Here is a 27,305-nt window from a genome sequence, read left to right as displayed (position 1 = left end):
GAATTTGCCATCAGCACGTGATCACTGAAGGAAATTCTACAGAATATACTTCCACCAGGAGGAAACTGATCTTAGATACAACTCTGAGTAAATAATTGGGGCGCCTGGGTGGCTCAGTTGGTTAAGCTTCCAACTCTTGATTTTGGCTCAGGTTACAATCTCACAGTTGGTGAGATTGAGCCCTGATTCAGGCTCTGCAGTGACGGCATGGAGCCTGCTTAGGGTTCTCTCTCTTTTCCTCTATCTCTGCTCCTCCCTCTCTCAAAATAAACGTTTGAAAAAAAGAAGTGAAGGGGAGGGGTCAAGATGGCAGAGCAGCATGGAAACTTTTTGCTTCTCTCATCCCTGAAATGCAGCTAGATCAACACCAAACCATCTGGCCAACCTAAAAAATTGATCTGAGGGTTAACACAACAGTCTGCACAACTTGAACCACAGAACTCAGCAGATAAGCAGTGTGGAGAGGTGAACTGGGGGAGAGAGAAGCCACAGAGGGTAGAGAGGTGTCTTTACTTGTGGAAAGAGGATGGAGATGGGGGAGAGTACAGGAAAAGCTCTCCCCCCGAAAGCAGCTGGAGAGAAAGAGAAAGAGTGGAAACACCCATAAGGGACTTAACAAAAAGGGGAGAAAGGAGAAAAAAGAGGATTTAAATACCATTGAGAGTCTATAAACAGGGGTCACAGTCTGAAAGTCCGCAGCTCTATACCTGGCAGAGCTCTGGTGGGAAGAGTGAATCCCCAGGAGCAGACAGTGAGGTCTGAGGGGTCCTCGGGCCACACAGGAAGAGGCAGTTCCCCTGCTGAGAGGACATTTGGCAGAGGCTATGTGGCCTTCCCACAGGCAAAGGTCTTAGTGGACCCCAGAGAACAGCCACATTTGCTGGTGTTGGAACAAGGATGTTAAGGGGTGGTGAAGCCTGTTACGATATGTGTGTTGTGATTTACCATAATTCTTGAAACACTGCTGCTACATGATTGAATGAACTTTTTCTGGGGTGGGCTGGCACCTGGCCACAGTCTCTGGGCATCTGCAGCAGTGCAGTCATGTGAATGTTCCGGGCTGTGGGCTGGTACCCAGCCTTTGCTTGGCAAGACCTTCCCCCAGACAGTCTAAGTGGGTCAGAGCTGCAGTTCCCTCAGAGGTGAAGGGTTTGGAAACACAACCCCATCTGAGATAAAACTTGGGAGGGAGGTGCCACCTGGCAGCCTGATGGCTTGGTCATGGAAAGTGTAAAAGCAGGGAGTGGACTGGAGCTGGAGACAAGGGAGGGTTGATTGATTGCCAGTTGGCAAGAGCACAGAGTTCTGATACTAGAGACTGGGTAGCTGGGTGATGCCATTTTCACCTCTCCCACACATGCACATACACGTGTACACTCACCACAATGATCCACCCCAGTAAACTAAGTGCCCACCTAGTGGAGAATGGAGCAAGATGTCTGAACCAGAATTTAGAATCACAATAAGAAGAATATTAGCTGGGGTTGAAAAAAGCATAAAATCCCTTTCTGCAGAGATAAAAGAAGTAAAATCTAGTCAGGACAAAATTAAAAATGCTATAACTGAGATGCAATCTTGAATGGATGCCACGGCAGCAAGGATGGATGAAACAGAGCAGGGTATCAGGGATATGGAAGACAAACTTATGGAGAATAATGAAGCATAAAAAAGAAACTAAGGCAAAAGAGCATGATATAAGAATTAGATAACTCAGTGACTCATTAAAAAGGAATAATATCCAAATCATAAGCGTCCCTGAAGATGAAGAGAGAAAAAGGGGTAGAAGGTTTATGTGAGCAAATCATAGCAAAAAACTTTCCTAACCTGGGAAAAGACACAGACATCAAAATCCAGGAAGCACAGGGGCGCCTGGGTGGCGCAGTCGGTTGAGCGTCCGACTTCAGCCAGGTCACGATCTCGCGGTCCGTGAGTTCGAGCCCCGCGTCGGGCTCTGGGCTGATGGCTCAGAGCCTGGAGCCTGTTTCCGATTCTGTGTCTCCCTCTCTCTCTGCCCCTCTCCCGTTCATGCTCTGTCTCTCTCTGTCCCAAAAATAAATAAACGTTGAAAAAAAAATTAAAAAAAAAAAATCCAGGAAGCACAGAGAACTCCCATTAGATTAAAAAAAAAACAACTGACCATCAGCAAGGCGTATCATAGTCAATTTCACAAAATACACAGACAAGAATCATGAAAGCAGCAAGGGGAAAAAAGTACTTAACCTACAAGGGAAGACAGATAAGGTGCACAGCAGACCTATCCACAGAAACTTGACAGGCAAGAGAGGAGTGGCAGGATATAGTCAATGTGCTGAATTGGAAAAATATGCAGCCACAAATTCATTATCCAGCAAGGCTGCATTCAAAATAGAAGGAGAGAGGGCGCCTGGGTGGCGCAGTCGGTTAAGCGTCCGACTTCAGCCAGGTCACGATCTCGCGGTCCGTGAGTTCGAGCCCCGCGTCAGGCTCTGGGCTGATGGCTCAGAGCCTGGAGCCTGTTTCTGATTCTGTGTCTCCCTCTCTCTCTGCCCCTCCCCCGTTCATGCTCTGTCTGTCTCTGTCCCAAAAAAAAAAAAAAAAAAAAAAAAAAAAAAAAAAAAAAAGTTGGAAAGAAAAATAGAAGGAGAGATAAAGTTTCCCAAACAAAAAAAACCTAAAGGAGTTCATGACCACTAAACCACCCCTATAAGAAATTTTAAGGGGGAATCTCTGAAGGGAGAAAAGATGAAACAAAACAAAAAATACCAAAAGCTACAAAGACTAGAAAGGACCAGAGAACACCACCAGAAACTCCCAACTCTACAGGCAACACAATGGCAATAAATTCATATCTTTCAGTACTCACTCTAAATGTCAGTGGACTAAATGTTCCAATCAAAAGACATAGGGTAACACAATGGATAAGAAAACAAGATCCATCTATATGCATTGATATTAATACCATCATAGTAGGGGACTTCAACACCCTACTTAAAGCAATGGACAGATCATCTAATCAGAAAATCAGCAAGGAAACAATGACTTTGAATGACACTGTGGACTGGATGGACTTAACAGATATATTCAGAACATTTCATCCTAAAGCAGCAGAATACACATTCTTCTCAAGTGCACATGGGACATCCTCCAGAATAGATCCCATACTGGGACACAAATCAGCCGTCAACAAGTTCAAAAAAGATCATACCGTGAATATCTTCAGACTACAATGCTATGAAACTTGAAATCGACCACAAGAAAAAAATTGGAAAGACAAATACTTGGAGACTAAAGAACATCCTATTAAAGAATGAATGGGCTAACCAAGAAGTTAAAGAGGAAATTAAAAAGTACGTGGAAGCCAATGAAAATGATGACATGACAGCCCAAAACCTCTGGGACACAACAAAGGTGGTCATAAGAGGGAAGTATATAACAATCCAGGCCTTCTTAAAGAAGGAAGAAAGTTCTCAGATACACAGCCTCACCTTACACCTTAAGGAGCTGGAAAAAGAACAGCAAATAAAACCCAAAACCAGCAGAAGAAAGGAACTAATAAAGATTAGAGCAGAAATCAATGCTATCGGAACAAACAAAAAACAACAGATCAATGAAGCCAGGAGCTGGTTCTTTGAAAGAATTAATAAAATTGATAACCCCCTAGCCAGTTTGATCAAAAAGAAAAAGGAAAGGACCCAAATAAATAAAATCAAGAATGAAAGAGATCATAACCAACACTGCAGAAATACAAACAATAAGAGAATATTATGAGCAATTATATGCCAATAAATGGGGCAATCTGGAAGAAATGGACAAATTCCTAGAAACATATACCCTACCAAAACTGAAACAGGAAGAAATAGAAAATTTGAACAGACCCATAACCAGTAAGGAAATCGAATTAGTAATCAAAAATCTGCCAAAAAACAAGAGTCCAGGGCCAGATGGCTTTCCAGGGGAATTCTACCAAACATTTAAAGAAGAGTTAACACCTATTCTTTCTAAGCTGTTCCAGAAAAATAGAAATGGAAGTAAAACTTCCAAACTCATTCTGTGAAGCCAGAATTACGTTGGTTGCAAAACCAGACAATGACCCCACTAAAAGGAGAACTGCAGACCAATTTCCCTGATGAACATCGCTTCAAAAATCCTCAACAAGATACTAGCCAACCGGATCCAACAATACATTAAAAGAATTATTCACCACTACCAAGTAGGATTTATACCTGGGATGCAGGGCTGGTTCAATATCTGCAAAACAATCAATGTGATTTATCACATCAATAAAAGAAAGGAGAAGAACCACATGGTTCTCTCAATAGATGCAGAGAAAGCATTTGACAAAATACAGCATCCTTTCTTGATTAAAAAAAAAAAACAAAAAACCTCAATAAAGTAGGATAGATGGAGCATACCTCAAGATCATGAAAGCCGTATATGGAATACCCACCGCTGATATGATCCTCAACGGGGAAGAATTGGGAGCTTTCCCCCTAAGGTCAGGAACACGACAGGGATGTCCACTCTCACCACTGTTATTCAACATACTATTGGAAGTCCTAGCCTCAGCAATCAGACAACACAAAGGAATGAAAAGCATCCCAATTGGCCAGGAGGAAGTCAGACTTTCACTCTTTGCATACGACATGACACTCTATATGGAAAACCCAAAAAATTCCACGAAAACACTGCTACAACTGATCCATGAATTTAGCAAAGTCTCAGGAGATAAAATCAATGCACAGAAATCAGTTGCAATTCTTACACCAATAATGAAGCAACAGATAAATCAAGGAATCGATCTCATTTATGATTGCACCAAAAACCATAAAATAACTAGGAATAAACCTAACCAAAGATGTAAAATCTATATACTGAAAACCATAGAAAGCTTATGAAAGAAATTGAAGACACAAAAAAGTGGAAAAATATTCTGTGCTCCTGAATTAGAAGAATGAATATTGTTAAAACGTTGATACTACCTGGGACACCTGGGTGGCTCAGTCGGTTAAGCGTCTGACTTCAGCTCAGGTCATGATCTCACAGCTCGTGAGTTTGAGCCCCATGTTGGGCTCTGTGTGACAGCTCAGAGCCTGGAACCTGCTTCAGATTCCGTGTCTCCCTCTCTCTCTCCCTCTCTGCCCCTCCCCCACTTGTGTGCTCGCTCACTCTCACTCGCTCTCTCAAAAATAAAACATTAACAAAATTTTTAAAAAGAATGAAATCTTGCGATTTGCAACTACATGGATGGAACTAGAGGGTATCTTACTAAGCAAAATTAGAGAAAGACAGTTATCACATGACTTCACTCATATGGAATTTAAGATACAAAACAGATGAACATAAGGGAAGGGAAGCGAAAATAATATAAAAACAAGAAGGGGGACAAAACATAAAAGACTCTTAAATACAGAGAACAAACTGAGGGTTGCTGGAAGGGTCCTGGGAGGGGAATGGGCTGAATGGGTAAGGGTCATTAAGGAAAACACTTGTTGGGATGAGCACTGGGTGTTATACATAGGATATGAATCACTGGAATCTACTTCTGAAATCATTATTGCATATGCTAACTAACTTGGATGTAAATTTAAAAATAAATGAATAAAATTAATAAAAAAATGAATTCAGAGACAGAAAGAAATCTAGTATATCAATAGCACTAATGAAGAAAGAGGATTTTGAGAGGGAAAAGTGAAGAATTTAAAAAACGAACACTGTCACAGAAATAATAATGTATTTTGGGGTTAAAGAAGAATAGAATTAAAATACATATCAAAATTACATATGGAGGATGGAGATCCTTGTAGTATTCAAGAAGAGGATAAAGCATTCACTATTGTTCAGACTTTGGCCAATCAAACAGATTAAAAAGGCAAGTAACGGTTAAGCGTATATTCAATTTTGATCTATGACAGAGATAGCATAGAAGATCCCCTGAGGAGAGGAGGAACTATTTAACAGTGTAACTGGAAAAATTGTAATCTATAAGGTAAAAATAATGAAAAGGACGCCTACCTTATACTACACACAGAAATCAAGTCCAGATGGATAGGAAATTAAATGAAATTTAGGGAGATGGCTTTCAGACGCTACTTTTCTTAAACGAGACTCAGGAAATGCTAAACAAAAACCACTACCATGATTTCTACTCATCAATAGACACCTTACATTGAAAAGACACGCTTTGTGCTGGGTGAAGGTGCTTACATACCTGAGAAAAGAGTAATAAAAATATGTAAAGGATGCCTATGAATCAATAAAAAGACAGTAACTGGATAGAATAATGGGAAAAACAGAACGTTTTGAGAGGAGACATATTGCCGGTAAACATATCACATGATGCTCAAACTTGCTAAAAACCAAGAGTATCAAGACCACTGTAAGGTATCTTCATACCCATTTAATTAGTAAATATGAAGAAGTGTGATAATACCAAGCCTTAGAAAAGATGTGGATCAATGGGATATTTTATCCATTGCTGCTGGGAATGTAAATTGGCCCCACCATTTTGGAAAATAACTTGTCACCACCCTCAAAATTTATTATTGCACACAACTTATATATAATCCAACAATTTCAGTCCTTTTTCTATACTCAAAAGAAACTTTAATATATTGATACCCTGTGATTTGTACAAGAATGTTCATAATAGCGCCGTTTGTAATAACAAAAAAAAAACAAAACCTGGGAACAACCAAAATGCCAATCAACAGGAGAACCAATGAAGAGGTTGTGGCACGTTCCCACCATGGAATACTACATCATAAGGAAAAAGAAGTAACAACTTCTACTATAAAAAGGAATCTCATAGGCACAATGTTTAGTGACAGAACAGAAGGTAAATTAACTATAGCCACAGATAGCATGGACACATACTGTTAATAATGTTGGATCTAAAAGCCAATCCCGACAATTCTACTCCTGGGTGTGTACTTGAGAGGAATGAGAAATTATTTTCCCCAAAGCACACATACAAGAATGTTCATAGCAACCTTATTTAGAATACTCAAAACCTGGATGCAAATGAAATGTCCATCAATAGGAGAATGGATAAATGATTGTGGCACATTCCTACAATGGAATGCTACATAGCAATGAAAAAGAACTAATAATTGCTACATGAGAAACATGGCCTAGTCTCCTAGACACAGTCCTTAGTGAATGAAGCCAAATGCAAAAAACAATGGCCTCTTATAAATGGTCACATCTATATGAAAATCTATACAGTTAGGCAAAGGTCAATTTGTAGTGGCACAGGTCAGTTTCTTCTGGTGGAAGTGAAAGCTAGGAGGGAAGTACAAGGGAAGTTTCTGGGTTTTGGAAATGTTCTATATCTTGAGCTGGGTGGTAATTACACAGATATATACATATAAAAATTCATTGAGCTGAACATTTAAGAATTGCGCACTTTTTGTAGTTTGTACTTTAATCACTTAAGAACAGGATCGAGAAAACAATGTAATATTTTATACCCTTTGTAAACATTTCAAAAATGAGTGCCACTAACTAATAATATTCACATGTGATAAAAACAAGAAAGGATGAAAGAAGAAAGGGAGGGAGGGACAGAGAGGGGTAAACAAAATTCAAGATGGCGGTTACCTCCAAGGGGAGCACAGTAGAGAAATACCAACGATTTCTTGGGTTGGGTGGTGGCTTTATTAGTGTTTTTAATTTTATTAAAAAGCAATTCATTTAAAAGAAATAGGAGGACCAGGTATGAACCAATGATGACAGTGGGTCATGAATCAAGGGTATGATTAACCTAATTTTTGATATCTGGGGTCATTTTTACGATAGAAATAAATACCCACGCACAGGTTATTTACCTGATAACATTTCCTAAATTGGTTAAACTTAAGTTAACTTGTGATCCTTCCCTCAGTCTGTCTCCTTCAGATCCTGAAGATTTCTGCCTTTCACTTCCTGCTAAATCCACCAAATTAATCGTGGATTGCTTGGTGAGGTCTCTGTCCAGGAAAACCTGTGTGGGAGAGCACCACAGTCATGTTATCAGAGTGGTAGCAGGCTACATATGAAGTCAGTCCAGTTTACACATTAAAACACTTTTTTCTACTTGTACTTCACACTCAAAAGCATATAATAAAATTTAAAACATTTAATATTATTGGGGCGCCTGGGTGGCTCAGTTTGTTAGGTGACCGACTGGGCCTCAGGTCATGATCTCCCGGTTCGTGGGTTTGAGCCCCATATCGGGCTCTGTGCTGACAGCTCAGAGCCTGGAGCCTGCTTCGGATTCTGTGTCTCCCTCTCTCTCTGCCCCTCTTCCGCTCACACTCTGTCTCTCTCTCAAATGTAAATAAACATTAAATTAAAAAAAACATATTACACATTAATATGTAATACATAATATATGTATTATTATAAATAAAAATAATATAAATTTAAAACAAAATTTAAAACATAAATTAATATATAATATATATTATAAATAAAAATTAATATTATAAATTTAAAACATATAATAAAATTTTAAAACATATAATGAAAATGAAAAAGCCATCTTTTTTACAATGGCATCTTACAATAATACACCACCAGGCCCAGATATCTCTGTTACTCCCTCTCAATTTTGCAGAGCTATTCCCAGTGATCTATTAGATACCAATTGCTGCTCTCAAGTATTTTGATGGTCAAACATTTTAATTTTTTTTAACGTTTTTTTATGGAGAGACAGACACACACAGTGAGTGGGGGAGGGGTAGAGAGAGAGGGAGACACAGAATCTGAAGAGGCTCCAGGCTCTGAGCTGTCAACACAGAGCCCAACGTGGGGCTCGAACTCACAAACTGTGAGATCATGACCTGAGCTGAAGTCAGATGCTTAACCGACTGAGCCACCCGAGTGCCCCGATGATCAAACATTTTATTTTATTTTATTTTATTTTATTTTATTTTATTTTATTTTATTTTATTTTATTTTATTTTATTTTATTTTTATTTTTTTATTTAACTTTATTTTTTATTTTTTAAAATTTACATCCAAATTAGTGTATAGTGAAGCAATGATTTCAGTAGATTTCTTAATGCCCCTTACCCATTTAGCCCATCCCCCCTCCCACAACCCCTCCAGCAACCCTCAGTTTGTTCTCCATATTTATGAGTCTCTTTTAGTCCCCCTTTCTGTTTTTATATTATTTTTGTTTCCCTTCCCTTATGTTCATCTGTTTTGTCTCTTAAAGTCCTCATATGAGTGAAGTCATAGAATTTTTGTCTTTCTCTGACTAGTTTCACTTAGCATAATACCCTCCAGTTCTATCCATGTAGTTGCAAATGGCAAGATTTCATTCTTTTTGATTGCTGGGTAATATTCCATCATATATATATATATATATATATATATATATATATATATATATGCATGCCACCTCTTCTTTATCCATTCATCCATCAGTGGACATTTGGGCTATTTCCATACTTTGGCTCTTGTTGATAGTGCTGCTATAAACATGGGGGTGCATGTGTCCCTTCGAAACAGCACACCTGTATCCCTTGGACAAATGGCTAGTAGTGCAATTGCTGGGTCGTAGGGTAGTTCTATTTTTATTTTTTTGAGAAAGCTCCATACTGTTTTCCAGAGTGGCTGCACCAGCTTGCATTCCCACCAACAATGCAAAAGAGATCCTCTTTCTCCGCATCCTTGCCAACATCTGTTGTTGCCTGAATTGTTAACGTTAGCCATTCTGACAGGTGTAAGGTGGTATCTCATTGTCGTTTTGATTTGTATTTCCCTGATGATGAGTGATGTGGAGCACTTTTTCATGTGTTGGTTGGCCATCTGGATGTCTTCTTTGGAGAAGTATCTATTCATGTCTTTTGCCCATTTCTTCACTGGATTATTTGTTTTTTGGGTGTTGAGTTTGATAAGTTCTTTGTAGATTTTGGATACTAACCCCTTATCTGATATGTCATTTGCAAATATCTTCTCCCATTCTGTCGGTTGCCTTTTAATTTTGCTGATTGTTTCCTTCGCTGTGCAGAAGCTTTTTATTTTGATGAGGTCCCAGTAGTTCATTTTTGCTTTTGTTTCCCTTGCCTCCAGAGACGTGTTGAGTAAGAAATTGCTGCGGGCAAGATCAAAGAAGTTTTTGCCTGCTTTCTCCTCAAGGATTTTGATGGCTTCTTGTCTTACATTGAGGTCTTTCATCCACTTTGAGTTTATTTTTGTGTATGGTGTAAGAAAGTGGTCCAGGTTCATTCTTCTACATGTCTCTGTCCAGTTTTCCCAGCACCACTTGCTGAAGAGACTGTCTTTATTCCATTGGATAGTCTTTCCTGCTTTGTCAAAGGTTAGTTGCCCATACGTTTGTGGGTCCATTTCTGGGTTCTCTATTCTGTTCCCTTGATCTGAATGTCTGTTTTTGTGCCAGTACCATAGGGTCTTGATGGTTACAGCTTTGTAGTATAGCTTGAAGTCTGGGATTGTGATGCCTGCTGCTATGGTTTTCTTTCTCAAGATTGCTTTGGCTATTTGGGGTCTTTTCTGGTTCCATACAAATTTTAGGATTGTTTGTTCTAGCTCTGTGAAGAATGCTCGTATTACTTTGATAGGGATCGCGTTGAATATGTAGATTGCTTTGGGTAGTATCAACATTTTAACAATATTTGTTCTTCCTATCCAGGAGCATGGAATCTTTTTCCATTTCTTTGTGTCTTCAATTTCTTTCATCAGTCTTCTACAGTTTTCAGTGTATATATTGTTCACCTCTTTGGTTAGATTTATTCCTAGGTATTTTATGGGTTTTGGTGCAACTGTAAATGGGATCGATTCCCTGATTTCTCTTTCTGTCACTTCATTGTTGGTGTATAGAAATGCAACTGATTTCTGTGCATTGATTTTATATCCTACAACTTTGCTGACTTCATGAATCAGTTCTAGCAGTATTTTAGTGGAATCTTTTGGGTTTTCCATATAGAGTATCATGTCATCTGAAAAGAGTGAAAGTTTGACCTCCTCCTGGCTGATTTGGATGCCTTTTATTTCTTTGTGTTGTCTGATTGCAGAGGCTAAGATTCCAATACTATGTTGAATAACAGTGGCGAGAGTGGACATCCCTGTCTTGTTCCTGACCTTATGGGGAAAGCTCTCAGTTTGATATTAGTGTTGGGTCACTCGTATATGGCTTTTGTAATCTCGAGGTATGATCCTTCTATCCCTACTTTCTTCAGGGTTTCTATCAAGAAAGGATGCTGTATTTTGTCAAATGCTTTCTCTGCATCTATTGAGAGGATCATATGGTTCTTGTGCTTTCTTTTATTGATGTGATGAATCACGTTAATTGTTTTGCGGATATTGAACCAGCCCTGCATCCCAGGCATAAATCCCACTTGGTGGTGGTGAATAATTTTTTTAATGTATTGTTGGATCCGGTTGGCTAATATCTTGTTGAGGATTTTTGCATCCATGTTCATCAGGGAAATTGGTCTATAGTTCTCCTTTTTAGTGGGGTCTCTGTCTGGTTTTGGAATCAGGATAATGCTGGCTTCACAGAAAGAGTTTGGAAGTTTTCCTTCCATTTCTATTTTTTGAAACAGTTTCAAGAGAATAGGTGTTAACTCTTCCTTAAATGTTTGGTAGAATTCCCCTGGAAAGCCATCTGGCCCTGGACTCTTATTTTTTGGCAGATTTTTGATTACCAATTCAACTTCCTTACTGGTTACAGGTCTGTTCAAATTTTCTATTTCTTCCTGTTTCAGTTTTGGTAGGGTATATGTTTCTAGGAATTTGTCCATTTCTTCCAGATTGCCCATTTTGTTGGCATATAATTGCTCATAATATTCTCTTATTATTGGATCAAACATTTTAAATAGAAGATACTGGGAAATCTACAAAATGAGTAAGTGTTCAGGATGGTGTGATCATGCACGGAAGGGATGAGAACATAGATTTTAGAATATGGTAGGTCACCTTGCTGGTTACATGAATGTGAGAAATAGCTTGTCAGAATTTCAACTGTCTGAGTTGGAAATCAGGGATAATAGCATATTAGGTGTTAGGAGGGCAACAGATAAGAGAAATACTGGTTCTAACAATGCCTGGCATACAGTAACAGGTGTTAATATTATTACTGACACCAATAAGCAGAGCGTAATGCTCGGTTTCTACACATATATTTTTCAGTGGATTTCTTCGCTTGACTCTAAAATATCAAATTAAGGGGCACCTGGGTGGCTCAGTCAGTTAGGGGTCTGCCTTCGGCTCAGGTCAAGATCTCAGGATTTGTGAGTTTAAGCCCCACGTCGGGCTCTCTGCTTTCCACACAGAGCCCACTTCAGATCCTCTGTCTCGCCCCCCACCCTGCCCAAGAAAACAAAACAAAAAAACAACAATGGAAGAAAACACAAAACAACTAAAATAAAACATCAAGTTACAAAAATAGCGCAAACCTATATAAAGTTTATTAACAATTGGAAAATATCTGAATAGTCCTTAAAAGCCTACAAAGTTCCTTATTTTACTTTTAATTGAAGTACAGTTGGGGCTCGACATTATATTAGCTTCAGGTGGGCAACATGGTGATTTGACAATTACGTATGTTACAAAATGCTCCCCACGGGGAGTGTAGTCTCCGTCTGTCACCATACACTGTTATTACAATATTATTGACTAGTCCCTATGCTGTACTTTTCATTCCTGTGACTCACTCATTTTACAAGTTTGTACCTCTTAATTTCCTTCACCTATGTCACCCATCCCTCCAAACCCTCCCCACTGGTGACCGCTAGCTCTCTGTATTTATTAAGTCCGTTTCTATTTGTGTGTTTGTTCATTTGTCTTGTTTTTTAAGATTCCACATATAATTGAAATCCTGTGGTATTTTTCTTTCTCTGACTCATTTCACGTAGCACAATGCCCTCTATGTCCATTGACATTGTCCTGAAAGGCAAGATTTCATTCTTTTTTATAGCTGAGTAATATTCTATTGAGGATATATACCACGTGGTATTGACCGACGCTTGGGTTGTTTCCATATCTTGGCTGTTGTAAATAATGCTGCAATAAATGTAGATGTATGTATATCTTTTGAACTAGTGTTTTCATTTTCTTTGGGTGAGTACCCAGTAGTGGGATTGCTGGATCATATGGTACTTATATTTTTAATTTTTTGAAGAAACTCCACACTTCTCCACAGTGGCCACACCAACTTACCTTCCTACCAACAGTGTCCAAGAGTTCCCCTTTCTCCACATCTTCACCAACACTTGTTATTTCTTGTGGTTTTGATTCTAGCCATTCCGACAGGTGTGAGGTGATATCTCATTGTGGTTTTGATGATGAGTAATGTTGAGCATCTTTTCATGTGTCTGTATGCCTTCTTTGGAACATGTCTACTCAGGCCCTCTGCCCAATTTTTAAATCAGATTATTTGAGGTTGTTTTTGTTTTTTGATATTGAGTTGTATGAATTCTTTATGTATTTTGGACACTAACCCCTTATTGAATATATCATTTGCGTTTATCTTCTCCCATTCAGTGTGTTGCCTTTTCATTTTGTTGATGGTTTCCTTTGCTCTGCAAAACCTTTTTATTTTGATGTGTCCCAACTGTTTATTTTTGCTTTTGTTGCTATTGTCTGAAGAGACAGAACCAGAAAAATATTAAGACTGTTATCTGAGCATTTACAGCCTATGTTTTCTTTCTTTAAATAGACCTTTTAAACCACTTTTTAAATGTTTATTTATTTTTGAGAGAAAGAGAGAGTAAAGTGGGGGAGGGGCAGAGAGAGAGGGAGACACAGAATCCGAAGCAGGCTCCAGGCTCTGAGCTGTCAGCACAGAGCCCAACGTGGGACTCAAACCCATGAGCCGTGAGATCATGACCTGAGCCGAAGTTGGACATTCAACCGACTGAGCACCCAGGCGCTCCTCTTTTTTTTTAATTTAATTTTTTTTTTTTATTTACTACATTCAGTTATCACTTTTAGGTCTTTAATCCATCTTGAGTTTATTGTTGTGTATGGTGTTAGAAAGCGGTCCAGTTTCGGGGCACCTGGGTGGCTCAGTCAGGTAAGTGTCCGACATCAGCTCAGGTCATGATCTCATGGCTCGTGAGTTCGAGCCCCACGTCGGGCTCTGTGCTGACAGCTCAGAACCTGGAGCCTGCTTCAGATTCTGTGTCTCCCCCTCTCTCTGCCCCTCCCCTGCTCATGCTCTGTCTCTGTCTCAAAAATAAATAAAAACATTAACAATTTTTTTTAAAAAAAGAAAGCAGTCCAGTTTCATTATTTTGCACACAGCTCGCCAGTTTTCCCAACATGGTTTATTGAAGAGACTGTCTTTTCTCCCGTTGCATGTTCTCTCCTCTGTTGTAGATTAATTGCCCATAAAAGTGTGTGTTTATCTCTGGCCTCTCTGTTGTGCTCCATTGATCGATGTATCTGCTTCTGTGGCTGTACCATACTGTTGATTGCTATAGCTTTGTAGTATATTTTGAAATCTGGGATTCTAATTCCTCCAGCTTCACTCCTCTTTCTCAAGACTGCTTTGGTTATTTGGGCTCCTTTGTGGTTCTGTACAAATTTTAGGATTATTTGTTGTAGTTCTATTAAAAAAAAAAGCAACAGTACTGGTATTTTGATGGGGATTGCATGGGATCTGTAGCTTGCTTTGGGTAGTGTAGACATTTTAACAGTATTTGTTCTTCCAACCCTTGAACATGGAATGTCTTTCCATTTATTTGTGTCTTCTTTGGGGTGCCTGGGTGGCTCAGTCAGTTGAGTGTCCGACTTCAGCTCAGGTGATGATCTCGCGATCATGTGTCAGCACAGAGTTGCTTTGGATCCTCTGTCCCCCTCGCTCTCTGCCCACCCCCCTCCTTGCTTGCACGCATGCACTCTGATTCCTTCTCTCTCTCTCTCAAAAATAAATAAACGTTAAAAAAATTATTTGTGTCTTCTCCAATGTCTTTGATCAATGTCGTATAGCTTTCAGAGGACATTTCTTTTTATCTCCTTGGTTAAATTCATTCCTGGGTATTTTATTCTTTCTGCTAGAATTATAAATAGGATTGTTTTCTTAATTTCTCTTTTCACTAGTTTGTTATTAATGTATAGAAACAGGAATCTATAGACTTCTGTATATCTATTTTGTATCCTGAAACTTTACTGAATTCATTTATTAATTCTAGTCGTTTTTTGGTAGACTTTAGGGTATTCCATGTATAGTATCATGTCGCCTGCAAATAGTGAAAAATTTTACTTCTTTCTTACTTATTTGGATACCTTATATTCTTTTTCATGTCTGATCATCTAATTGCTGTGGCCAGGACTTCCACATGTGTTTTTTTTTTTTTAATTTTTTAAAAATATTTATTTATTTATTTATTTATTTATTTATTTATTTTAAAAGACTTTTTTTTTAACGTTTATTTATTTTTGAGACAGAGAGAGACAGAGCATGAACGGGGGAGGGGCAGAGAGAGAGGGAGACACAGAATCTGAAACGGGCTCCAGGCTCTGAGCGGTTAGCACAGAGCTCAACGCGGGGCTCGAACTCACGGACCGTGAGATCATGACCTGAGCCGAAGTCGGACGCTCAACCGACCGAGCCACCCAGGTGCCCTTATTTTTCTAAGTTTATTTTTATTTATTTATTTTTTTTAGGACTTCCACATGTTGAATAAAAGTGAGCACATCCTGTCTTGTTCCTCATCTTTGAGGAAACGCCTTTAGTTTTTTACCACTGAGTATAATGCCCGCTGTGGGTTTTTCACATGTGGACTTTATTATGTACATTGAGTTATGTTCCTCTTAAATCCACCTTACTGAGAGTTTTCATGATGAACACATGTCAAGTTTTGTCAAATGCTCTTTTCTGCATCTGTTAATCCTATGATTTTTGTCCTTCATTTGTTAATGTGGTACATTACGTTGATTGATTTGCAAATCTTGAGCTACCCTTGAGTCCCTGAAATAAATTCTACTTGATTGTGGGAATGATACTTTTCATGTATTGTTGAATTTGGTTTGTAGAAGATTTTTGCATGTATGTTCATCAAGGATATCAATCTTTAACATTTTTTAATTTGCATCAAGATGATGCTGGCCTCCTACTGTGAAAAATTTGGAAGGTTTCTTTCCTCTCCTATTTTTTGGAGTAGTTTGAAAAGAATAGGTATTAACGCTTCTTTAAATGTTTGGTAGACTTCATCTGTGAAGCCATGTGGTCCTGCGATTTTGTTTGCTGGGAGCTCTTTGAATGCCAATTCAGTGTTTTTCCTGGTTATTGGTCTGGTCAGATTTTCTATTTCTTCCCAATTCAGAATTGGACTTGTACATTTCTAGGAATTTATCCATTTCTTCTATCCATTTGTCCAATTTGTTGGTGTATAATCTTTTGTAGTAGTCTTTGTAGTGAGAGAGTGTGTGCAAGTCGGGGAGGGCCAGAGGGAGAGAGAGAATCCCCCGCAGGCTCCAATCCCAGTGCAGAGCCTGATGTGATTTCAAACTCCTTAAGTTTCTTGAGGTGTATTTTGTGGCCTAACATGAAATCTACCCTGGAGAATGTTTCATGTACACTTGAAAAGAATTTGTATTCTGCTGTTCTTGGATGGGATATGTATCTGTGCGATCCATCTGGTCTCATGTGTCACTCAAAGCCACTGTTTCCTTGTTGACTTTCTGTCTGGACAATCTGTCCACTGACTTAAGTGGGGTGTTGAAGTCCCCTCCTATTGTTGTATTACTGTCAGTTTCTCCCTTTATGTCTGTTAATATTGTCTTTATATATTTAGGTGCTCCTATGTTGGGTGCAGACAGATTTACAACTTTTATAGCCTCTTGTTAGAGTGATCCCTTTATCATTATGTAATGATGTCTCTTGTTACAATCTTTGTTTTAAAGTCAATTTTGTCTACCCTAGCATTTGTTTTTTGCTTCCACATGCATGGAATATCTTTTGCCATCTTTTCACTCTCAGTCTGTATGTATCCTTAAGTCTGAAGTGAATCCCTGAGAGAGCATATAGTTGGGTCTTGTTTGTTTGTTTGTTTATTCCATTCAGTCACTTTATGTTCTTTTGATTGGAACATGTAGTCCATTTACGTTCATTTTTTCCAAGTTTTGGTTTAAATTCTAGTTAGGGGCGCTTGGGTGGCTCAGTCAGTTGAGCGTCTGACTCTTGGTTTGGGCTCAGGTCATGATCTCCCAGTTAGTGAATTTGAGCCCCACATCGGGCTCCATGCTGACAGCACAAAGCCTCCTTGGGATTCTCTCTCTCCCTCTCTCTCTGTCCCTCCCCTGTTCAGGCACTCTCACTCTGTCTTAAAATAAATAAATAAATGAATGAATAAATAAATAAATAAATAAGTAAGTAAGTAAGTAAGTAAGTAAGTTCTAATCAGTTAACATACAGGGTATTATTGGTTTCAGGAGTAGAACTCAGTGATTCATCACTTACATACAACATCCAGTGCTCATCCCAACAAGTGCCCTCATTAATACCCATCACCCACCTAGCCCATCCCCCACCACCTCCCTTCAGCAATCCTCAGTTTGTTCTTTGTTGTTAAGGGTCTCTTATGGCTTGCTTCCTTTTCTTTGTCCCCCCTTACCGTATGTTCATCTGTTTTGTTTCTTAAATTCCACATGAGTGAAATCATATGGTATTTGTCTTTTCTCTGACTTATTTCGTTTAACATAATGCACTCTAGCTCCATCCATGTTGTCACAAATGGGAAGGTTTTATTCTTTGTGATGGCTGGGTAGTATTGCATTGTGTGTGTGTGTGTGTGTGTGTGTGTGTGTGTGTGTACATACATACCACATCTTCTTTATCCATTCATCGGTTGATAGACATTTGGGCTCTTTCCATACTTTGGCTATTGTTGATAGTGCTGCTTTAGACATCAGGGCGCATGCACCCCTCCGAATCTATTTTTTTGATCCTTTTGGTAAATACTTAGTAGTGCGATTGCTGGATCATAGGGTAGTTCTATCTTTAACTTTTGGGGGAACCTCCATACTGTTTTCCAGAGCAGCTGCACCTGTTCATTACCACCAACAGTGCAAAAGGGTTCTCCTTTCTCACATCCTCATCAACATCTCTTGTTTCATGTGTTGTTAATATTAGCCATTCCGACTGGTGTGAGGTAATATCTCATCATAGTTTGGATTTGTATTTCCCTGATGATGAGTGATGTTGAGCATCTTATGTGTCCGTTAGCCATCTGGTGTCTTCTTCGGAGAAATGTCTATTCATATCTTCTGCCCATTTCTTGACCAGATTATTTGTTTTTTTGGGTATTGAGTTTGATGAGTTCTTTATAGATTTTGAATACTAACCCCTTATCAGATATGTCATTTGCAAATATCTTCTCCCATTCCATTGGCTGCCTTTTAGTTTTGTTGATTGTTTCCTTTGCTGTGCAGAAGCTTTTTATCTTGATGAAGTCCCAATAGTTCCTTTTTGCTTTGGCGATGTGTCTAGTAAGAAGTTGTTCCGGCCAAGGTCAAAGAGGTTGCTACCGGGGCGCCTGGGTGGCGCAGTCGGTTAAGCGTCCGACTTCAGCCAGGTCACGATCTTGCGGTGCGTGAGTTCGAGCCCCGCGTCAGGCTCTGGGCTGATGGCTCAGAGCCTGGAGCCTGTTTCCGATTCTGTGTCTCCCTCTCTCTCTGCCCCTCCCCCGTTCATGCTCTGTCTCTCTCTGTCCCAAAAATAAATAAACGTTAAAAAAAAAAAAAAAAAAAAAGAGGTTGCTACCAATGTTCTCCTCTAGGATTTTGGTGATTTCCTGTCTCACATTTAGGTCTTTGTCCATTTTGAATTTATTTTTGTGTGTGGTGTAAGAAAGTGGTCCAGTTTCATTCTTCTGCATGCTGGTGTCCAATTTTCCCAACACCATTTGTCAAAGAGACCATCTTTTTTCCATTGGATATTCTTTCCTACTTTGTCAAAGATTAGTTGACCATATAGTTGTGGGTCCATTTCTGGGTTTTCTATTCTGTTCCATTGATCTGTGTGTCTGTTCCTGTGCAAGTACCATACTGTCTTGATGACTACAGTTTTGTAATATAGCTTGAAGTCTGGAATTGTGATTCCTCCAGCTTTTCGTTTCTTTTTCAGGATTGCTTTCGCTATTCAGGGTCTTTAGCAGTTGCATAGAAATTTCGGGATTGTTTGTTCTAGCTGTGTGAAAAATGCCGGTAGTCCATTTACATTTAAAGTAATTATTGATAAGTATATAGTTCTTGTTATTTTGTTAGTAAACAAAATTTATTGCTCTTTTCCTTTGTGATTTGATAAGTTTCTTTATTGTTGTGCTTGGAATCCTTTCTCTTTATTTTTTGTGTATCTTAGGGGTTTGGGTTTGTGGTCACCATGAGGTTCACATGTAAATTCAGTATAAATAATAGTCTATTTTACGTTGATGATTGCTTAAGTTGAAACACATTCTAAACGCTCTACATTTTTCCTTCCCCTCCACATTTTATGTATATGGTGTCATACTTTACATTTAAAAATTTTATGTATCCTTTAACTGACTTTTGTATATATAATTAATTTTACTACCTTTGCCTTGTAACCTTCATACTAGCTTTAGTAGTGATTGATTTATCACCTTTATGTCTGGTTTTATCAGTGACATTTTTTCCTTTCATAATTTTCTTTAAAAAAAAGTTTATTCATTTTGAGAGAGGGCGTGCACACACACGCGCGAGGGAGGGGCAGAGGGAGGAGTGAGAGGGAATCCCAGGCAGGTTCTGCACTGTCAATGTGGAGCCCAATGTGGAGATCGAACTCACTAACCGTGAGATCATGACCTGAGCGGAAACCAGGAGTTAGATGCTTAACTGACTGAGCCACCCAGGTGCCTCTCCTTACATAATTTTCTTAATTCTAGTTATAGCCTTTTCTTTTCTGTTTAAAGAAGTTGTTTTAACATTTTTTGTAAGGCCAGTTTAGTGGTAATGTTCTCCTTTGACTTTTGTTTGTCCTGGAAGCTAACTAGCTAGCCAGCTATTCATTCATTCATTCATTCATTTAGAGTGGGAGAGAGCACTTGAGCAGGGGAGAGAGAGAATCTTAAGCAGGCGCCAGGCTCAATCCCACAATCCTGGGATCATAATCTGAGCTGAAATCAAGAGTCAGATACTCAACTGACTGAGCCACCCAGGCACGCCTGTCCTGGAAACTCTTTATCTCTCCTTCAATTCTGGATCATAACCTTGATGGGTAGAGAATTCTTGATTGTAGGCTTTTCCTTTCTGTACTTTGATTATATCGTGCCACTCCCTTCTGGCCTGCCAAGTTTCTGCTGAAAAATCAGCCGATAGCCTTATGGGGTTTCTCTTGTATGCAATTATTTGCTTCTCTCTTGCTGTTCTCTAGACTCTCCCTTTGTTATTCATTTTTGACACTTAAATTTTTATGTGTCTTAGTGTGGACCTCCTTGGATTCATCTTGTTTAGGGTTCTCTGTTTTTCCTGGACCTGGATGTCTGTTTTCTTCTCAAGGTTAGGGAAGTTTTCAACTGTTATTTCTTCAAATAAGTTTTCTGCCCCTTTCTCTCTCTCCTCTGTCTGGAACCCCTCTAATCCAAATGTTAGTACAAGCTATGCTCATTTAAAAAATTCTTTTTTTTTTTTAAATTGCTGTTCAGCTGGCTGCCTTCCATCACCCTGTCTTTCAGATTGCTGATCCTTTGTTCTGCATCCTCCAATCTGCTGTTGATTCCCTCTAGTGTATTTTTCATTTGTTAGTATATTCTTCAGTTGTGATTAGTTCTTTTTGTTTTTTTCTTTAAACAGAGTAGGAAATTCCTCTTTGTTCGTTTATTTATCTTGGAGAGAGAGAAAAGGTGAGTCAGGGAGGGGCGGAGAGAGAGAATCCCAAGCACTGACAGTACAGAACCTGACACTGGGCTCGAACCCAAGAGCGATGAGACCACAACCTGAGCTAAAATCAAGAGTCAGACTCTTTTTTTTTTTTTTTAATTTTTTTTTTCAACGTTTTTATTTATTTTTGGGACAGAGAGAGACAGAGCATGAACGGGGGAGGGGCAGAGAGAGAGGGAGACACAGAATCGGAAGCAGGCTCCAGGCTCCGAGCCATCAGCCCAGAGCCTGACGCGGGGCTCGAACTCACGGACCGCGAGATCGTGACCTGGCTGAAGTCGGACGCTTAACCGACTGCGCCACCCAGGCGCCCCAAGAGTCAGACTCTTAAGCCACTCAGCCACTATATTTCTGTCTCTTTGGTTGAAGGTCTCACTGAGCTCATCCTCCCTTCTCTCCAGTCTGTGTAGCACCTGACGATCGCTTTGAACTCTTTATCAGGCAGATTGCTTATCTCCGTTTTGCTTAGTTCTTTTACTGAGGTTTCATCCTGTTCTTTTGCGTGGGATATATTTTTCTGTCTTCTCATTTTGTCTGAGCCTTCATCTGTTTCTGTGTATTAGGTCAGCTATGTCTCCTGGTGATGACGGCAGTGGCCTTATGTAGAGGTGTCCCGTGGGGCCCAGCAGCACAATTCCCCCTGGTCAGCAGAACCAGGAACTCCAGGGAGGTCAGTTGTGCGGGCTGCGTGCTCCCTCCTGTGTGACTGGCCATGGCAGCTGTGGGTGTGCCGGTGGTCAAGGCTGGCTCCCCTCCTCTGGGGCAGGAGTCTTTTTGGATGGATGGGTGGGTGGAACACAGGGTCAGGACAGGCAGGGCTAAGGTGGTGGATGGAGAGCATCAGAACTGACTCCCACAAGGACTGACCAGCTAGGCTGAAGGACGTCAAGGAAAACAGTACCTTCAGCACTCTCGTTCCCTGAGAAAGCTCCTACAGATCTCTGATCCTCTGACACATGCCTTAAAATCACTGCTTCTGTGCTGGCCCTTTAAGAGTGGACTCTTGGATTCTTTAATTGATATGTTTTTAAGTTTATTTATTTTGAGAGAGAGTGAGTGGGGGGGGTCAGAGAGAGAGAGAGAGAGGGAGAGAGGGAGCGAGACTCCCAAGTAGGCTCTGAGCTGTCAGCGCAGAGCCCAATGCTGGGCTCGATCCCACGAACGGTGAGATCCTGACCTGAGCCAAAACCAAGAGTCAGGTGTTTAATCGACTGTGCCACCCAGGTGGCCCAGACTCTTGGATTCTTATGGCGCTTTGCCTCTCCCAGAGTTAAGTCCACTGATTTTCAAAGCCAGGTGTTACAAGGCTTGTCTTTCCGATGCAGGTCTCCAGGGCAGGGGGTGCCCGAGGTAAAGTCTGATACCCTCGCTCGTGAGGGAAAATCTTGGTGCCTGGGATATCCTTCTCGCTTGGGCGTCATTATGCTTGGGCTTTGCTTTCCAGCCAGGTCTCCGCCCCTCCTACCCTTCTCAATGGGGGTTATCTCTCCGTGTCTTTAGCTGTGGAAGAGCTGTTCTGCTAGTCTTCGAGTCATTTCCAGAGTGAGCTGGATCATGCGTAGTCATTGCCTCTGTGTGTGAGGAGGAGGAAACGAGCTCAGGTCCCTCTCCGCCATCTTCGCAGTCTGCCCTCAAACTTTTTTAAAATGCAGGCTCTCGGGGCGCCTGAGTGGTGCAGTCGGTTGGGCGTCCGACTTCAGCCAGGTCACGATCTCGCGGTCCGTGAGTTCGAGCCGAGTTCGAGCCCCGCGTCGGGCTCTGGGCTGATGGCTCGGAGCCTGGAGCCTGTTTCCGATTCTGTGTCTCCCTCTCTCTCTGCCCCTCCCCCGTTCATGCTGTGTCTCTCTCTGTCCCAAAAATAAATAAACGTTGAAAAAAAAAATTTTAAATGCAGGCTCTTATTTAAACTTCCCAGCATTCCTGCAGAATCACATTTTACAGAATAGGAAACGGAGACTGAGGGCAAGGAAGTTATTTCCCGAAGTTTCAAAGCCGGTAGACAAAGGGTCAGGTATAGTCCAGTGTTGTCCCACTATTCCTGATCAGAGCAGGGCAACCTTCATTTATTCCCATTCTGTCTGTGACTCGGGCTATGGCGTAGGGAACAGAGATGGTGAAATCCCAGCTCCCTGCACCGATTGCCCAGGCTTTGTGAATAACTGTTTCTGAATCCGGCTAGTGACGATCTAGAGTTCACTCTCTGATATCTACCGAGGAGTGCGGAGGGGAAAAATGTGCTCGGTTTTATCAGAGATGCCAGTTAGTGGAGAGTTACATGGGTGAGATAGTTTCAAAGACTTTATCTTGCAACTTGCATGAATCGGAAAGGTAGTTGAGTATCTGGTGTCCTCTAGGCTCAGGGATCTGAAAGCTGGTCATCATCGTACTGGGGAGCCAGGGTGGAGAGAGGCAAGGTGCCTCCCTTCCTCCTGTTCCTGACCCCGGAGCCCCTGGTTGGAAGCAGCCACCATAATCCACAGGTCAAATCTGAAAGGATTCCTGAACACCCACCAGCTCCTCGTGCCCTCGGGATACCCCCCCACACAGACCCCAAGCCTGGTGGGGAACCGGGACGGCTGCCTTCCCGCACATCTCACCTGCCTGAACTGAATGGTGATAACCATATGAGACCGGCTGCTGCTGGCGTTCATGTTGGTCGAGGCCGTGGTCCTTATTTTTGTCCCTTGCTCCATCAGCCTTTCAATCTGTGCGTAGTTCTCACAGGGCACTGACTTCAGGCCGTCCACATAAAAGCCCAGGTGTTGATCCTCCCTTACTTTTAGTCCTCCGGGTTGCTTGGTTCTAGACAACAGGTCTCGTATCTGTGGAAAAAAAGAGTATAAACTTCAGGAAGCCAGGGATTTCCATTTATGTCGCTCTTAACGCCTCTGCCTAGGATATATTAAATAAAAAAAAAACTTATTGGGGCCCCTGGGTGGCTCCGTTGGTGAAGCGTCTGACTTCGGCTCAGGACATGATCTCACGGTTCGTGAGTTCGAGCCCCGTGTGGGGGGCTCTGGGTGGACAGCTCGGAGCCCGGAGCCCGCTTTGGAGTCTGTGTCTCCCTCTCTCTCTGCCCCTCTCCTCGTGCACGCACATGCGCTCTCTCTCTCTCTCTCTCTCTCTCTCTCTCTCTCTAAAATAAATAAACATTAAAAATAAATAAATATTTCTTGAATGAATAGATGCTAAATTTCAGGAGGTACTGGACACTCTCATAATTTAGGTAAGTAAGCAATAGGGGAACAGCCAACACGAGGGAAATCTGTTGTAACTGCTGACGTAAGCCTAGTTTTCTGAAACTCAGTTCTAGTATTTTCTAGTACCTCAGGGAGCCCATCCGGCCTGTGAACTCCCTTCCTGTGGGACCAGTAGATCCTGACATAGTTCCTGACATAGGAGAGGCACTCCGTGAATGCTTTTTCACAGGACGGTGTAATCAGAGCGAGGCTAACGAATAATGTTTAACACACTGTATGTTGTGCATTAGAAGCGTCTGGAACCACTTCTACAGCATGACGAAATATTGGAGTGGGTGTGCACGGGCGTCTGGCTTTCAACAGGTGCTTCTAAAACATTTCTGCTTGAAACCCTTATAAGAGAATAAGGGTTGCCATGAACGTTCTCCCAGGAGCCTTGTTAACCGTTTTATTTGATTAGCAACTCCTTTGGGGATAACATAGAAATACACCATCCTAGTCCCGGTCTGAATTACCACAGAGTCTCTATTACAAAGTGGTGACATTTTACTGAAAACAGTGACAACTAAAAATAAAAATAAATAGCAGAGAATAGCGTGCTGAGTACCCAAGGTCAGCAGAAGGCCTGATGCACCTGGGGGGGGGGGGATCATCATCCCCCAAATGCCACCACCCGAACCCTACTTCCAAGGGAAACTGATTCAATCCCGATGGTATTTGCGCCAGTCAAGTCTAACAAGAGAATGAGGGTGATTCTTTGAATCTTCTTGTCGGAGATTCGTGAGCTGTCACACCTAGACCACGGCCTCGGGTGCAAGCCCGTGTTGCCTCTCACCCAAGGAGAGCCACTTCGGACAAGGCCAAGTAGGTCCTGCTGTGGGAGTCTGGTAGAGGCAGAGGCCCCCGGAGGGGTGGTTCGGTGTCTTATGGTACCGAGACGTCTGGGCTGGGAGCCTGAAGACCTGGGTTCTCAGTCCTTGTTTTGCTTCCAGCCTGGGAGTGCTTTGGAAAATCGCTTATTTTCCTAGGGTTCATAATAGGAGGGGACGGATTAAACGATCTCTGAGATCTCCCCCAGGTCTGTTGCTCCACAGCTCTGCGTCCTAGAAGCAAGGCAAGATCGCAGATGGAAGCTTGGGCGAGCCAAACTAAGACAGTGGACGTAAGGTGCCAGAGACAGGGGCAGATCCTGGTGCCAGCGCCCTCCAGGCAGTGTCTGGAGATCAGAATTGGGTGACTCTCATAAGACCCTCTTCACTCACCTGGGCTTTCCCGGGACTCCCTAACTCTGCCTCCATTTGGCACGCCTTCAAATACAACTTCCCTCTGCTGCTAGAGAACGCTCCCAGAATCCCAGTCCGATTATCTGATTTCCCTGTAAGATCCTCCACTGGTTCTCCACTGCCTGCAGGACAAAGGCCCCTCGCTCTCAGGCAGAGCCTATCTTTGGCTTCATCTCCTGACGTCCCCGCCATGCATCCAACTCCGGCTACCCAGAGTACTTACTCACTGCTCCCTTCAGTGCCATGCGCTTTCAGGTATCTTTCGACCGGTGAAAACTAATCCTGGCCCAAAGTGCCCCTATCTGTGCCCCGAGCCTTCCCGCAGCCTCGCCAAGCTCATACACATCTCTCGGGGCCCAGTCTGAGTCCAGCGTTGACCGATGTTGCCAATGCGCTTTACTTTTCATGCCGCACACGTAAGGCATCACTGTCTGGAGAGGTGTTTTAAGCTCCCACCAGACTCCTCCATGGCGGGAGTTAAGTCCTGGGACTCACTCGTCCTCAGAGTCTGGTATGATGTCTGAAACATCACAGGTACCTAATAAGCTTCACTTTAAGTACCTAGAGGAAAAATACCGGAGACTCCTGGAATATGAGAAACGGCAATGTTCCTAAGATGTCCAGTGTTCTCATTTTAGAGACAAGAAGACAGAATTCTAGACAGCGTATCATCATAAACAGATGTCAGTAGGGAGACCACAATGAGATGCCCACCAGAAGTTGGTAATAAAAGAAATTAAATTGTCTTCCTAAAGTTATTGGTGTAAGGTAAAGGAGCCATACTATCTTCCAAGTCTTAGCAACTTGAAAGAAATAGAAACTTAACCAGTGACCTTGACATGAGAACCCATTTGGAATCCACAACTATATGGTCAGTCAATCTTTGGCAAAGCAGAAAAGATATCCCATGGGAAAAAGTCTCTTCAACAAATCGTGTTGGGAAAACTGGACAGCAACATGCAAAAGAATGACACTGGACCACTTTCTTACACCATGCACAGAAATAGATTCAAAATGGGTAAAGACCTAAATGCGAGACAGGAAACCATCAAAATCCTACAGGAGAACACAGGCAATAACCTCTTTGGCATCAGCCCTAGCAACTTCTTTCTAAATGTGTCTCCTGAGGCAAGAGAAACAAAAGCAAAAATAAATTATTGGGACTTTACCAAAGGAAAAGGTTTCTGCACAGCAAAGGAAACAATAAACAAAAAGCAACCCATGGAATGGGAAAAAATATTTGCAAATGACACATCAAAACGATAGTATCCAAAATCTATAAAGACCTTATCAAACTCAACACCCAAAAACCAAATAATCCAATTTTAAAAAGGACTGAAGACATGAACAGACATTTCTCCAAAGAAGACGTAGAGACGGCCAACAGGCACTTGAAAAGATGCTCAACATCATTCATCATCGGGGAAATGCAAAGCAAAACCGCGATGAGATGCCACCTCACGCCTGTCAGGATGGCTAAAATTAACAACACAAGGAACGACAGGTGTTGGCAAGGATGTGGAGAAAAGGAAACCCTCTTGCACTATTGATGGGAATGCAAAGTGGTGCAGCCACTGTGGAAAAGTATGGAGGTTCCTCAAAAAGTTAAAAACATAACTACCCTATGACCCAGTAATTGCACTACTAAGTATTTACCCAACGAATACAAAAATACTGGCCTGCCTGGGTGGCTCAGTCGGTTAAGCATCTGACTCTTGATCTCAGCTCAGATCATGATCTCACAGTCGTGAGTTTGAGCCCCACACTGGGCTCCATGCTGAGCATGAAGCCTACTTAAAAAAAAAAATCCAAAAATACTAATTCAAAGGGATACATGCACCCCAATATTTATAGCAGCATTATCTGCAATAGCCAAATTATGGAAGCAGCCTAAGTGTCCATTGACCGATAAAAAGATAAAAAAGATGTACACACACACACACACACACACACACACACACACACGCACACAATGGGATATTACTCAGCCATA

The 27,305-nt window shown here is 41.4% G+C and overlaps 1 protein-coding gene across 1 annotated transcript in view; it reads right to left on the bottom strand.

Annotated features, from left to right (window-relative positions):
- Positions 1-27,305, bottom strand: part of LOC115505236 (kinesin-like protein KIF28P) — a 78,164-nt gene that overhangs the window by 28,314 nt on the left and 22,545 nt on the right. Inside the window, exons 5-6 of the mRNA XM_030302708.1 lie at positions 23,427-23,651; positions 7,806-7,960 (exon numbers count right to left, since the gene is read on the bottom strand). Of these exons, the coding sequence (XP_030158568.1) occupies positions 7,806-7,960; positions 23,427-23,651 (380 nt within the window). The remainder of the gene's footprint in view (positions 1-7,805; positions 7,961-23,426; positions 23,652-27,305) is intronic.

This window comes from Lynx canadensis, chromosome F1 (genome assembly GCF_007474595.2).
Source record: "Lynx canadensis isolate LIC74 chromosome F1, mLynCan4.pri.v2, whole genome shotgun sequence".
NCBI lineage: Eukaryota > Metazoa > Chordata > Mammalia > Carnivora > Felidae > Lynx > Lynx canadensis.
The sequence above is the reverse complement of the archived record's forward strand: the minus strand, read 5'-3'. Positions and strand labels throughout refer to the sequence as shown.